Below are 15,088 nucleotides of genomic sequence, written 5' to 3' on the forward strand. Positions count from 1 at the left end.
TATCAGGCTGCTTTCCTATATATAGTTCATTTACTTTCGTTAGGTCTTAAAGTATTTCCGTTTTTTCCTATAATAAATATTTCTACTCCAAATAAACAAATGACTAGTTCTTCTCTGGAGACATAGTTTCTCACAATGAATTGATTTAGTCAGTGTGTGCTGCTTGCACATGTATGGGTGTGTATGCATGCCTAGGTAATTTTGAGATAAGGTCTCACTCAGTTCCCCAGGTAAGGACTTGAACCTGTGCTCCTCCTGTCTCAGCCTCCCAGAGTGCTGTGATTACAGGCATGTGCAACCATGTGCCCTGCTGCCATGCATTTTTATATGGTTTTCCAGACAGCGTTTAATTTCATGAGAAAATTTGCAGTGCTTCAAATGCTGATTTACTATTTCTGTTTCCATCATGTGGAAGATGCTCATCTTTTTTGACCATTTACTCAATGAAGTATGGTTACTATGTATTTCATATTTTAATAGATTTATATACATATATAGGCTATTAAGTTTATCTCTCATGATATCTTTTATTTCACAATAGGAATTTATCTTCCTCTCACATCTGGAATAAATATAATGCATCCCCTTCTTTTTGTAAAACTATGAGACCCATCTGAACAGGATTGCAGGCCTCTGATGGGAATCAGTTCTCACTTGCTCTGAACTGAAAGCCAGGTGAACACCCAGTTGTCCCAACAACATGTCTTAAACAGCACATCTTTCAACCATTGTTATGTTGCTTCTGATTTACAATATTAAGTTCTGAAGGAGTTTAAATAATTTCCAGCATCTCTGTTTTCTTCTTTTGAGTCATTTCTCAATTTATAACCCAAAATCATACAAGTTGGGTAATTATTTTAAAAAATACTGTTCTGGCCAATAAAGAGATAGAATATAAACATTTCAATAGAAATAAAATTATGCGTATGTGGCTATTGAAATTCTTCTAGAAAGGCGAACTCAGTAGACTAAATGTATTTGGCTTAGCAAAAAATCATAGCATCTCTGAATTAACAACAGTTAGAAAATATAACAAAAATAGACACTATTTTTTAAATATATAAATCACTCATCTCTTTATCACTTCTGACTTTCTGATCTCATGGCTGAGGATACCAGTTTCAGGTTTGACGCCTTGTCAATATTCTGTATACCATTACCATGCTGTTCTTTCTACAGTGCAGACACCTGATCGTGTCATTTAAATCTTATTTATTGCAGTTGGCTCTCTGCGCTTTTCAGGATCCAGCTCAAACTTCTTAGCTCAGTGTAGATTTTTTTCTTTTGTTGAAACATCCTTCCCTCTTTTTTGGGCTGCTCTTCCTTCTGGGTCCACTGAAGACGTCCCAAGAGGCCTTCAGTCTGAATGAACATTTGTCTTTCACTTCTCATAGCACTTAATCACTCTTATTAGTAACTGTTTATTTGTTTTTTTGCCTCCTTGCTCGTCCATTCCTTAATAAAAGCAGGACTGTGTCTTTTTCTGTTCATTTTCCACACTACTTATATCCCAGGGCTATAATTTAAAAGCCTCTCACTTTACATTTAGACTTTAATGTCTTTGTTTTAGTGACAGTCAGTTCTCTTTGTGATTAACACTTTGAAAACTAGATTTTTATACAAATCCTCAAGTCAGCCACCCTTTCTTCTCTTCTGTTGCTGCTGGAAAAATCTGGCTGTGATTGCAAAGCATATCTTTCCTCGTTATGAGCTCTTCGAAGAGAAGGTGTCACAAAAGACCAAGTGCGTTAATCAGGCTCTATGTCTTAGTCCTTTGTAGGCCAAAGGATAATTGGAGAGAATCCTGGCCAGGGTTGCTGCCATGTGTTTACATCTTGACAGGTGCAGTGGAGGCCATCTTCCGTCTTGTACATCTTCCCAAACTTCGCATCACCCATGGCACCACAGCTGCTCATGAGAAGGGCTTGCCTTCTAGTCTCCGATTGCACCACTAGGATTTGTGTTTGGTAGAATATGTATACAGTACAATTAAAAAATCTTAGTTACACCATTCCATGAATTTTGTTAGTTGTGCTATTTGATGAGTTTTGACAAATGCGTACCCCCATAGAACCCAGGTCTGAAAATAGGGACCATTCAATCATTCCAGAAAGTTTGCTTGCCCTGCTCAAGATGGTAATATCCCTGTTGTGAGTTTTTGTATGCCTAGGGTTAGTTTTGTCAGACTTTCTTAAAGAAGAGAAGCCTTGGAATTTGAGGTTATTTTTTTTTAAGAAAGCCTGTTGGGTTTGGTAGCCCACTGAACCTGGAAAGTGGTGTGCCTGCTCACATACATAACAAACTCCTTTAGCGTGGCCACGTGTCAGTCAGGTAAATGGAGGGAGAGAAGGCGAACGCTCCAGATGCAGTGTGCGCCACACTGCTAATGACTAAGGAAAGCAGAGTACACAGTCTTAAACTTCAAATTTTGACTACCTAATATTTATTTAAGCTAGATGTTAGGCAAAAAAGAGTTTTATGTTCCCTTTTCCCTTTAATACGCCCTTTGCCCAAGGACTGAAACTCCCTCCTGTGGTAGAAGCATTCATTCCACTGTGCCCACAAACCATGAAGACTGGTTTCTCTCAAGGTAGATAGAAGTCCTCTGCTGTAGTGAGACGCAGTGCTGTGGTGGTAGCTGCCCAAGTGAACTGTTACCGCAGCTTTTACCTCGTGGATATGGGTTGCAGTTCGCTGGGCTTGGAACAAAGAAATAATTCAATGCTGGAAAACAAAACTAATCCATTTTTTCCATATAAAAAGAGGAGAGAAAGGACTGTTTTTCACCAGACCTGTAGTCAACTGGAAATACAAAAGCTCTTTGATTCCACTGCTATCTTTGCTATAATACAAATTCTTTGGTAATCTCTTTAAGTGAACAGCAGTGAATTTCACAGTACTTCCAATTGCTGTGGCGAATCAAGAAAACTATGTTTAATGATAGCAATTTTTTCTCATCTTTCCAGTCTGCAAGTGTTTTAGGGAGAGTCTTTGTTGTGTCTCTGCATGTCCGTCCTCAGGTGACAGAGGTGATATGGTAGACAGAATAATGGCCCCTCTGTGATGCTTATGGCCCTGGAACCTGTGAATATGTTACTTATGTGGTAATAGAGACTGCAGATGGGATTAAGTGAAGGGTCTTTAATTGGAGAATTTATCATAGATTATCCAGGTGGTCCCAGTGTCATCACAAGCATCATTATAAATAGAGGAAAGCAGAAGGTAAGAGTGAGAAGCAGTGTAACAACAGAAGCAGAAAGAGATTGGAAGATGCTACCCTGTTGGCCTTGAAGGTGGGACCCTGAGCCTGTGGTTGCACAGGCAGTCTCTAAAAGCTAGAAAAGGCAAGGAGAGATCATCCCCTGAACTTCCAGAAGGAATGAAGCCCTGCCAACCCATTTTATCTTCTGACCTCCAGAACTATATTAGACGATAAACTTAAGTTGTTTTAAGCCATTATATTTAAACTTGTTTGTTACAGCAGCAGTAGGAGGGTATACACAAAACATTGTAACCAAGCTAATGCCAAAAGTCTAGAATTGCTTGTAAAGCTGTGTCTAGATCACTTTTAATATCTGTCCAATTAGACTAGGTTCTGCTGTGGTAAAAAAACAAAACAAAACAAAACAAAAAACCCTGCATCTAAGCAATATAAAACCACCAGACTTTCCTTCTTGCTCATGCTGTATATCCATCCCAAGGTGGAGGGGCTGCCACATAGAGGTACCCTGTTCTTCTTGCCCATGGACCCAGGTTAACAGAGCCTCCAGTATATGTAGCTGATCACTATGGAAAGGTCAAGAGAACATGACAAATAGCACATCTTAAAAGACTTCCTTCCAGAGATGACACATATACCTCGCACTCAGTCTACTGACCATAGCAGTTTACAAAGTCCTGCCTAATTTCAAGGGGGCAGCGAAGGCCCATCCTACCTTTTGTCCAGAAAAGGAAAATGAGAATATTGGTAAAGAACACTGATTACTACCAAACTCTTCTTCCTTAATAATGGACACCATTTTAGCCATTTATTACTGGCTAAAGACTCAGGATTTTATATCCCAGTCTTACTCTGGGACTTGTCAGTGTAACCAGGTCATGGGTAATATAACTATTTTTAAAAAATCTTTGCTAAATACATGAAATATCTGCCAGTTAATGTAGATAATCCGTTTATAGTGCCTGTAGAAAGCATTATTTCTTATACAGTTAGAGCCACTGATTGGTGTCAGACTGTTACTGTACACTACAGTATAATCCCCCTGCATGTAGAAGTGTAGTTAGGAAGATTAATTTTGTCATATGAAAGATTAATGTGATCATAGGGTAATTTATGTCGAGCTTTACAGTTTTTATTAGAGATTACAGTATGACCTTTTCATTTACTTTTTTATGCCTTCAATAAACCGATATTAAGGGCTTTTATTAACTGATTTCAAGATGCAGTTTTCCCAGACTAATTATTTCTCAGATAGTCCTGACTCAGTAACATGATAAATGTCTGTAACGTAGATCACAGAGGTGATACTATTTTTAAACTCTTAAAAAGCTTGTTACAGTTTGTCAAATGTGATAATCATTTAGATTATTTTTTGCTTTCTAGAGCACTTTTAGTCCACCTCTGAATGTTCCAACACCAGCTGAGGAAAGGAGTTAGGGCGAGTTACCATTTTGCAGATTACAGACTGGACAATAAGCAAGTGATCATACCATCCATTTCTGCATTTGACCAAAGTAGCCATGATTGCACTGAAAAAGAAAAGAGAAAAAAGTTACCTGTCTTGGCTAAGGCCGTGTAAGTTTACTTCAGTCACCTGAACCAGACAGAATCCTCTTGTACATACCCTCCCTACCCTAAATGTGATCTGTTTAAGAAAGGTTTGTACAGCCAGGATGAAGCTCAATAAAGCCCTGGTCTAATGTATTTAAATTTGTAATAGAGTGGAATGAGGGGGGAGAGAGAGAGAGAGAGAGAGAGGGAGGGAGGGAGGGAGGGAGGGGGAGAGGGGGAGAGAAAGGAAGGTTTGTACAGGTGGTTCATAATTTATTGTTTCAAATTAGGAAGGAGGTTCTGCCACCTGCCTTGCAAGTGGAAGGTCCTGAGTTCAATCCCCGGTACCAAAAAAAAAAAGAAGGAAGGAAGGAAAAACAGTATATATAATGCAGTCTTCAGACATCTTACTTTCTGAGCCGAACAAAATCGGTACTTTCCTTCTCTCACTCATCAGTGTCACTGCTCTTGTTTTTGGTTTTGCCACCCCCGCCCTTCCATCCTACTCCTCAGGCCGAACCCAACCTGGGTCAGTTCAGCTGCCCACTCTCTCCACCCCACCGGGAGCCCCTGTGCCATTGGAGGTGAGCACACCATCAGTTTGCTGTCCTGTGAGTTTCTCAAGGCTACTGCTATGTAATAGACAAGTGAATATCTCATTTCCTGCTGTAGAGCAACCCCGTCTCAAAATAAAAATAAATAATAAGGGGCAGGGAATTTAGCTCAGTGGTGGGGCACTTGCCTAGCATTCACAACCTAAGTTCCATCCCCAGTGCTACAAAAAAAATTAAACGAATGTTTGGAAAATCAATTCTCAGTAATGGACAAGAGGACAGTTTTGCTTCCAAGAAAGCCAAGGATGCTGCTAAGTATCCATAGTGCATAATAACATGGTCCTCCCATAACAAAGAATTATCCATTCTGAAATGTCAATGGTTGAGAAAACATTGCTTTAGGAATTTTTAAAACTTTTTCATCTTAAGAATCCAGCCCTTTTAAATCTTTTTTTTTTTTTTTTAAGAAAAGGTCTCAGTATATAGTTCATGCTGGCCTTGAACTCAAAACATAATCCAGGCTGGCCTTGAACTCACAACAGTCCTCCTACCTTGTGCTTGGATTGATACCATCCTGTACTTAAAAAGAGAGAGCTAGAGAAAGAGAAAAGGGAGGGAGGAAAGAAAGAAAGAAAAGAGTCATGTACAGATCTTAAGTGTATATTTGGCTCAGTTCTTTTATGTTTTGTTTTATCTTTGCAGTACAGAAGATTGAACCCAGGGTCTTTGCACTGTTGGCTTAGTTTTGACAAATACATATTCAGCCATGTAACATGGCTGCTCCTGGGGATCGAACTCTGGTCCTTGCATTTGCAAGGCAGGTGACAGAACCACTGAGCAAAATCCCTGGCCCTACATGGAATTTTTTTTATCACTTCCTAAAGTCTACTCTTGCCCTTCCCCAGCCAACTCCTGGTTTGATTCCAGAGCAAGTACTGATCTGATTTCCATCAACTTAGATTGCTTGTTCTAGCACTTGTCATGAATGAAATCGTGTTGAATTTATATGTTCTGAGTGTGGTTTCTTTTATTTAGCATAGTGATTTTAAAACTTCACCCATGTTGGGCTGGGGATTTAGCTCAGTGGTTCTGCCACCTGCCTTGCAAATGCAAGGACCTGAGTTCAATCCCTGGTACCAAGAAAAAATTCATCCATGTTGTTGTATGGGTTTGCTCTTTCTATTGCTGAGTAATAGTCTGTTGTATTAATACACCATGGTTTGTTTATCCATTTTCTTATTAATAGACATATGTGCTAGTTCCAGTTTTGGCTGATATGGATTAAGTTGCCATGAATACTTTTTTATTTTTAAACAAAACTTTTTGGCATATGTTTTCATTTCTCTTGGATAAGTATCTGTGGGTGAATTGGAAGCTCATATTTAACCTTTAAGAAATAGCCTTCCAAAATTGAGGCCTGCTCTTCTCTCATTATACAAGATTGTCCTTGTTGCATAGGTTTTTGTAAGGAATAAATGAGATAATGCCCTGAAGAGCTCAGCATACTGATTGGCACAAGTAAGGCATGACTCCGTGTATTTTATCCAGCTGCTGTCAGATCTCAGGATTGGCACTAGACCTGAATAGCCAACAGTCTGCATGCAGAACATCTGACCTTAGCCATCCCACCACACTCCTGCTCTGCTTGCTTGTACTAAACTGTACTCCTCTTCTCCCCATCCCCCGTCCCTAGGCCTGGTCCTCCTTCCACAGACCTTACTAAGGTGAATCTTCTCAGCTGCCCAAGCCTCTCCCTCCTCTCATATCCAACGGGTCACCCGGTCCTGTTGATTCTGCCACTTTAATGGCTCTTTCATGTGCTCCTCCCTCTCTGTTCTCTCAGGTTGCCACCGTAGTTCTGACCTTCAGTGTGTCTCCAGGATGCTTCTGACTGAGGCTGTCCTTTGAGGATGATCATCCTCAATCCATTGCCTACACTTCAGCATGAAGGGTTCATCCATAATACAAACCTGATCTTGCCACGGTCCAGTTGGACACTTGGTGACTTCCCAGGAGACACTCAGCTCCTGATATTCCTCTCAAGGTCCACATTCTCAGCCTCATCTTCCCCCTCCTCCCTCCTTTCATAAACTTGGTTTCCACCCTCTACATTTCTTCTCATTACCTGGACTTTTCTTAGAGGCCTTTGCTTTGTGCTGCTTGTTGTACATTTAATGTCCTTCACTCCCCTACCTCACCCGGCCCCAGCCCTTGCACCTAGCATTTTTCATCAGCACCCAGCCAAGGTGATTCCCAGTTCCAGGAAGCATTCTCTGCCAACTGGCTCCTTCCCCATCAAGTTGGGCTAAGTGCCCCTCCCACAAGACCTGGCACTCGATACCTAAGTACTTGTGGCACTCATGGCATTGAATTTCCTGATAGCCCCTTACACTGCCCTCCCACCAGACGTGAGTTCTCAGAAGGCAGGGGGTATGTTTTCTCATGCTGGAATCCCAGGCACCTCCAACATAGCAGGTACTCACCACATGTCTGGGAAATTAAACTGTTGCATTGGTGGCATTGAGAGAGTTTGCTTAATTTGCTGCTGGACTTAGGGAAGCACATAGCATTTGATTGCTGGGCTCTTACCCATCTGTCTTGTCATCCTCACAGCCAGATGAAAATTCACTGGATTTTTCCTCTTGTATGCTGCGACCTGGGATTAAAAATGCTCAGGAACTTGCTTGTGGGGTGTGCCTCTTAAATGTGGACTCCAGAAGCCGGGTAAGTGGCACCCCTTTCCCTGGGTATGGCATGGTGCTTCCCAGCATGCACTGGGGGACAGCCTGCTGTAGTTCCTTCTCTGACCTGAGGTGGAGATTTTAAAAAGTCCTGAAAGCGGACATAGAAGCAGACAGTCTTTCCACAGGGCAGTGGGGGGCACTGCTGAAGGAATGAACTTTGTTCTTTCATTTCTAATAAGCACAGGATCTGCATTGTACCTGCAGCACCTTGCGTGCAGTGGGGCCTTAAAAAGAAAAGGTTAAACCTGTGAGGATTTATTTAGAGGCAAGAGGTCTTGTTCTGGAAATTTTTTTGACTTTATGGTTTCAACACTATTTCAGAAAGAAGAGAAGCCCGCAGAAGAACATCCTAAAAAAGTATGAACCAGTTACACATTATCTTAGTGTCTGCATCTTAATTTTGAGTGTGGAAGGCAAATGGATGATTCTGTTGCCCTCCTGGACCATTGCAATCATGAATCCTTTACTGAGTCATTTTTGTTCCCATGATGTTTGATTTAGTCAACTAACGTGTGTGTGTGTGTGTGTGTGTGTGTGTGTGTGTGTGTGTGTGTGTGGATTTGCTGCTGTCTTGTTTGCATGCTGCTGTATCACATTTGGCTTCTGGTGTTACAGTTGTTTCCTCTGCAGTGAACAGGGTGATTCAATCAGCAACTTTTGGAAGACTGGAAGTTGTAGTGGCACAGAGAATAAAATCAGAGCGCTTCAGGATTTAGCCCTTAATTGACAAAAAACAAATCATTTAAACTGGGCATGGCAGCATACGCCTGTAACCCCAGTACTCTGGGAGGCTAAGACAGGAAGATCACAAGTTTGAATCTAGCCTTAGAGAAACCCTGCCTCAAGATTAAACAAACAAACAAACAAACAAACAAAAACAACTAATCCCAGAAAGTGGTTCAGGTGATGTGAAAATCATATTTATGTGTTTAATGCCATTTACTTTTTATGAGCCACAAATCTGTTGGGACTTTTTTATTAAAAAAATTTTTTTTGTCAGCTTTAATTGCGTTTATTGGTACATTTTAGGGATACAGTACAGTTACATTCATTGTTGGGATCTTGTACTGCTACATGACAAGTCTTGGTTCTCATTTTTTCCCCTTGTCCCTGCCCTCCCTTCATGTTGGGACTTTTCAATAACAGTAGTCCTCTCTTATCTGCAGGGAAAACATTCCCAGACCCCCCAGCTAATGTCTGAAACCTTGGCTAGTGCTGAACTATATGCTGTTTTTTCCCCTGTACATACATATCTACGACAAAGCTTAACTTATAAATTAGGTGTGATAAATCTTAACAGCAATGGTGATTATAACGATGTACTGTAATAGAATTGATGTGAATGTAGTCTTTCCTAAAAGAGTGAAAACAAATTGTTGATATTTTTAGACTGGTCTCTTGTGGGTAACTGAAACCGCAGACAGGGGGCGCTGTGTGCTGATTCAGTCCTCAGCTTCGGTGGCATTAGACACAGAGCTGTTATCACCTGTTTACTAATTCAGATAATTTTACTGTCATGATAGGACTGTAATTGGCCACCGAAGTTTAAGGGACCGAGGTGACAGGCGGCAGTCTTCAGGAGGGGACATGCTGTAGCACACCAAGGGATAACAATTCTCTATAACCCTTGGCTATTTTTTTTTTCACTCATATCAAGGTTCTTGCTCCCTTCCCACAACCTCTGCCTGCCTTTTCTTTGAAATATTTGGCCTTTTGCTAAAACTAGGTTGAATGGTAATGATTTGTAGACTTTTAAATAGCAGTAAAGAAACTTTTTCACTTGAATTCCGACCACTGCTTGCTCGCTTTTATGTGTGCCATTCGGACCGAGGCCCTGTGACACCTGGAGAGATGTATGTGTTGGTTGCTCATCAGCTCTTAGATACAGACAAAGCCTGACTTGCCCCACATCTCTGTCTATTTCTGGCAGGCATTCAACTCAGAAACAGACAGTTTCAAGCTGGCATATGGAGGGCACCAGTACCATGCCAGCTGCGCCAACTTCTGGATCAACTGTGTTGAACCGAAGCCTCCTGGGCTCATCCTGCCTGATTTGCTCTGAAAATCTCCTCCGTGAAGCATGGTTTTGTTTTTTTGTCACTCATCTGGGGGTGACAAGGACCACTGAACAGAATGTGAGTACAGTGAAGTTCACCTCCATAAATCTGTGTGAAGAATTCCCCAAGAGCTTCCCAGTCACTCCTACAGGCAGCCTTTGGGCTCGCATTCCCACTGCCTGCCTTGAGGATTTGAGATAAAATTGTCCTTCCCAAACAGCAGACAGCATCAGAAGTTTGCTTGCTTATTTCTAGTTCTCTTAAGGTATTTTTAAATGTGGGCCACAGTTTTCCTTATGAAAGATTTGCTGCTACAGTATTGAAGCTGTGAAGAGTTGACATTTAAAGAAAAATACGTTATTATTGTAGCACTGGAATTGGAAGGACTGTTTCAAGCCAGTGCTTGCTTATGTATATCTAGGACGGGAATGGTCCTGTGAAGTAGACTGCATCTCTCTGCATTCGTTTGTAAATATCTGAAATGAATAAAAAGGGAATTTGTGATTAACCTCATACTCTATCTTAGGGAAAAAACTGTTCATCTGTTACACAGTGGCTGCAGCAAGGACAGCATCTTTGCTGTCACAGCTGCACCTCTTCTCTGCTCCTCTTCCTTTATTTCTGAACTATCAACTCTCAAGACTTTTTCCCAAAACATACCTGGGCCTTTGCTGTGGAGAACATCCATTTGACAGAGGCCTGAAGCCCATGTATTGGGATGAATATCTTTCTTCAGAACTCTCACTGAAAACCTGTTTTGCTTCATACAAAGCCTAGTATAAAGCAGGGCATTTTTCCAGATAAGATCTGGAAAGGTAGTTGGGCTTGGTGGCACACGCCTGTAATCCCAGCACTCGGGAGGCTGAGGCAGGAGGATCACTGAGTTCTAGGCCAGCCTGGGCTATGCAGCAAGACCTTGTCTAAGAAATTAATTGATTAATTAAAAATCTGTAAAGACCATGGAATGCAGTCTCTTTGCAGCAGCTTATCTTCATTTCCAAAGATAGGAGTCAGCACTGCCTGACCTTGCAGTATGCCTGAGACCAGAAAATGAACTTACGGTGAAAAGGTGAGCCCATCCCAGTGATGAAAATAGTGGACATATGAATAAGGTAGCAGTACATGCCACGGAAGCATGGAAGGAAATCATTTGGCACCAGTATTACATTTTAAAAGGAAAAGGCTCGTGGTCTCTGGTGTAGGAATTTTTCCTTTGACATTTAAGCCGAATGTGGAAAATTAGGAGAGCAAAAGCTATGTGATTAAGGGCTTTTATTTCCTAGGAAGAACAAACCAATCTAGGGCAAATGTTTCTCCGAACTGTTGGTTATATTCTTTATGAAGAGATTTGAATCTTGTATGACTCACTTTGTACGACAGGTTCTGACATAGACAGGATCACTTGAAAACTGAAAAGGTTGATTTTTGTCTAAGTGCTGCTTTTACATAATTATTTTCTCCTCTGAGAACGAAACTTGAAATTCTGTGTTGTTCTTATACCTTTCTCTGATGTAAGAAAGTTGAGAACACTTTAAACAGCTATTGCTATGCTTCCGATTTACCTTACTGTATCCCAGCACACACAGAGCACTGACGACATAAGTGCTCTTATTTGTACCGCGTGACACTGTCTCCAGCTCTTACTGACCCAGACAGCTGACTCAACTGCCTCCTGGAGCCGTTTCTCTCTGCAGGAGTGGTGGTGTCAGTAACAATTCACAGGGCCAGTGTCCCACAGGCTGTTCCTGAGGCCTCTGCTCTGCTTTATCCTGGACAACCCTAGTGCTTCAGCGTAACAAGCAGCTTTCTGAGTGGTCTTGTAAACTCTGTAACAGAACCAGGAGGAGCAAGACACTTCCCAATTTGATAAACTTTGTATTGCTGAAAACCGTTTTTGGAAATACTACATGGGTTGTTATTCTGTCAATGATGGCGAACCTTTTAGAACTTTCAGTGGTAACAGACAGGCTGCTGCAGCATGTGAGTCCTATGTTTGCCACCAATGGCTTGTATCAATAACACTTTAAGTACTTCTTTACTGGATTGGCTTCCATTCCTACAAGTATTCTAGAACGCCTGAGAAAATTCCTGAGTATAATCACAGTTATCTTTACCAAGCATGATAGGTTTAGTCACTCTTTGGAAGGCACCAGAGGAAAATTCAGTGGACACAATTTTAAAAAAAACCAAAAGAACAAAACAAAACCTTTGCTATGAAAAGTACTCATTACTTCTAATATCTGCTTAATACTTGAAATGCTTAGACACCACCATTAAGGCTTGGGGGAATATGGAATGCCATTGGGCTGATTTTCTTTCTACGCACTTATTAAAATGACTCATTGCATTCAGCTTCACCTCAGCCCTTCTCCTCAGCCAGAAGCCCAGTGTCCTTGGAATCAGTAACCAAGGTTACTTATTTCCATGCTGTCTATGTATTGTGTTGGGCAGCTTCACCCCACTGCTTGAATGGTGATTAATAAGCACTTTTCTTTTTCGGTATTGTTTTGCCTTTAAGTAGCTGTGGTTTAGTGTGTAATTTAATTTTTGTCTGGACATGCTTCAGATGGAAAAGTTACAAGGTAGACAAGGATATTATCCATGCTTTTTCTGTGGCCATTAGTTAATATTTCACATAGACTGCATATTTTAAATTGTGTACATGTATATAACAGATGTTTGTGAATTTGGGGGGAGAAGGGTCTTATTTAAAGATATCCTGTACTTTCCTATTTAGTGTGTTTCTTGCCAGATAAGGTGGCACACACTTGTATTCCCAGCACTTGGCAGGCTGAAGCAGGAGGATCACTGGGAGTTTAAAGCCAGCTTAGGATACACAATAAGTTCAAGGCCAGCCTGAACTACATAGCAAAATCCTGTCTCAAAAAAACAAATGTTTTCTTAAATTTTGAGAAAGTTATAGGAACTGTATGATAGAGAAATTTGAAATGTTTGCTCTGTACTGGGGATTGCTATGAAAATTCCCCTGAACATAGGTCAGACTCCTTCCTTTGCAAACATCTAAGAGACTGACATTTTCAAAGACATTTGCCATTCAGAAGAAGCCATGATAGTGTGCTGTAGACTATCCCAGCAAGTGTCAGAATGCAGGGCAAGATACGTTTAGCCTGTGTGTTTTTATGTTTAGGTTACATACTATTTCTTTACGAAAGTGTGTACAAAGTAATATCAAAAAGATGTCTCCCAAGATGAAGCTAAGGAAATAAAGCTCAGTAAGTGATACAGTTCGGAGTTGAAACTTCACAACTCAGCTGCTCTCGCCTACACTGTTGCTACTTTACAAATATTTTTCTACCATAACAAAGTGTCATTATAACAAAATTTTTACTGAATTCCACCCTTTCTGTGCTGATGTGAACATAGTGTAAGTGGGTTTAAAGCATTGTCATGTGACACCTCATTATCTCATAGCTGTGGCTGTATTAGTGAGTACTGTGGCCCTCAGTGAAATGTGTTGTGTGCGATGTGAAATTTGGTCCTGTATTTTAAAAAGTACTGTGGCTTTTTTCCTTTGTTTCTATTTTAATAAACAATTGCCCTAATTGACATGTTCACACATTGTAAAGCTTGACCTTTAAAGTACTCTCAGGGCTTTTTCTGAAGTAATCACTTGTTAAACTTCTGAAACAGAAATTATGCTACTAATCTTTTCTTTGTAGGGGTTAAGATCTCACATAGATGCAGGTCATAAGGATGAACAAGGGCCAAAGCACGTAGAAGTTAGGCTTCCCAAGAGGTAAGAACATTCTTTCTGCTGGTGCTCCCCACCCCCCACCCCCATATGGGTATTGAACTCTGGACCTTGCACTTGTGGGGCAAGCGCAGCTCCACTGAACTAAATCCCCAGCCCAAGAACACTCTTAATTAGAGCCTGGTGGTGGTATTTGCCAGAACTTCTACAGGACATTTTCCTTAACTCCCACCAGCAGTATCTGCCACCAATTGTTTTCTCCCTGTAAGTACAATGATTATTTTGGGGCTCCTGTTCAGAGACTATAAGACCTAAATCCTGGCCTCTTGGTAAAGCCATGGTCTCCCTGGACTTTTTTTTTTTTTTGTGGTACCGGGGATTGAACTTGGGTCCTTGCACTTGCAAGGCAGGCCACTAAACCGCTGAGCTAGATCCCCGGCCCCTTATTTTGTTTTTGGATTGTGTGCTAAAAATGTTGCATTTCCTTTTATGTGTTCCTCTTATTTCCCAAAGAAATGTTTAAATTTCCTGCTTAGACAATAATGTTATATATTTACAAGAGTGTGCAAATGTTATAGAACAAAAAGTAGAATTTAGATGGAAACCCACTGCCACAACAAGGTCAAACTGGAAGATAAAATTTGTCTAAATCTTATGTGGTGGTGCTCCCCTGTAATCCCAGCACTGAGGAGATCTGAAGCAGGAGGCTTGGAATACATAGTAAGAGTTCAAGGGCAGCCGGAACTACATAGTTGAGACCCTGTCTCAAAAAATAAATACATACATACATACATACATACATACATACAAATGCAAGTTCAAAGCCAGCCTGCGAATCTTACCAAGACCCTGCCTCAAAAATAAAAATAAATAGGGCCAGGGATTTAGCTCAGTGGTTCAGTGGCCTGCCTTGCAAGCACAAGGACCCAAGTTCAATCCCTGGTACCAAAATAAATAAATGAAATAAAAATAAATAAAATGAAAAGGATTGGGAATGGGAACATAGCTTAGTTGTAGAGCACTTGTCTAGCATGCACAGATCCTAGGTTCAATCCCTACTACTGAAAAAAGAAAAATGGTCTAAATAGGTAACTACTGGCAATATTTATGGCTTCCTGCCAAAATAGTCCATAAGTTAGGAAATTAGTCCATGGATAAGCAAGCTATAACCCTCCAAGAAAATAAAGTCAAATAGAGCAGTACAATGACAGTGGTTCTGTCTAAAATTAGGGGCAACCTGGTCAACACCC

At 40.9% G+C, this 15,088-nt stretch overlaps 1 protein-coding gene across 19 annotated transcripts in view; it reads left to right on the forward strand.

The window, feature by feature from the left end:
• Synrg (synergin gamma) overlaps positions 1–14,225 on the forward strand; it is a 61,724-nt gene extending 47,499 nt beyond the window's left edge. For 10 of the 19 annotated variants that reach the window (XM_010626809.1, XM_010626814.1, XM_010626815.1 and 7 more), the window contains 3 exons: positions 7,939–8,049; positions 8,391–8,426; positions 10,000–11,012. In XM_010626809.1, the coding sequence (XP_010625111.1) occupies positions 7,939–8,049; positions 8,391–8,426; positions 10,000–10,131 (279 nt within the window). In that variant the 3' untranslated portion in view covers positions 10,132–11,012. Of the gene's footprint in view, positions 1–1,636; positions 1,727–4,603; positions 4,737–5,284; positions 5,356–7,938; positions 8,050–8,390; positions 8,427–9,999; positions 11,013–13,806 lie in introns of those variants that run through there. The other 9 variants (XM_010626812.1, XM_010626823.1, XM_010626824.1 and 6 more) reach the window with 5 other exon arrangements.
• The last annotated feature ends 863 nt before the right edge of the window (positions 14,226–15,088 follow it).

This window comes from Fukomys damarensis, unplaced genomic scaffold, assembly GCF_012274545.1.
Source record: "Fukomys damarensis isolate Sample0158 unplaced genomic scaffold, DMR_v1.0_HiC HiC_scaffold_13, whole genome shotgun sequence".
In the NCBI taxonomy this organism is placed as follows: Eukaryota; Metazoa; Chordata; class Mammalia; order Rodentia; family Bathyergidae; genus Fukomys; species Fukomys damarensis.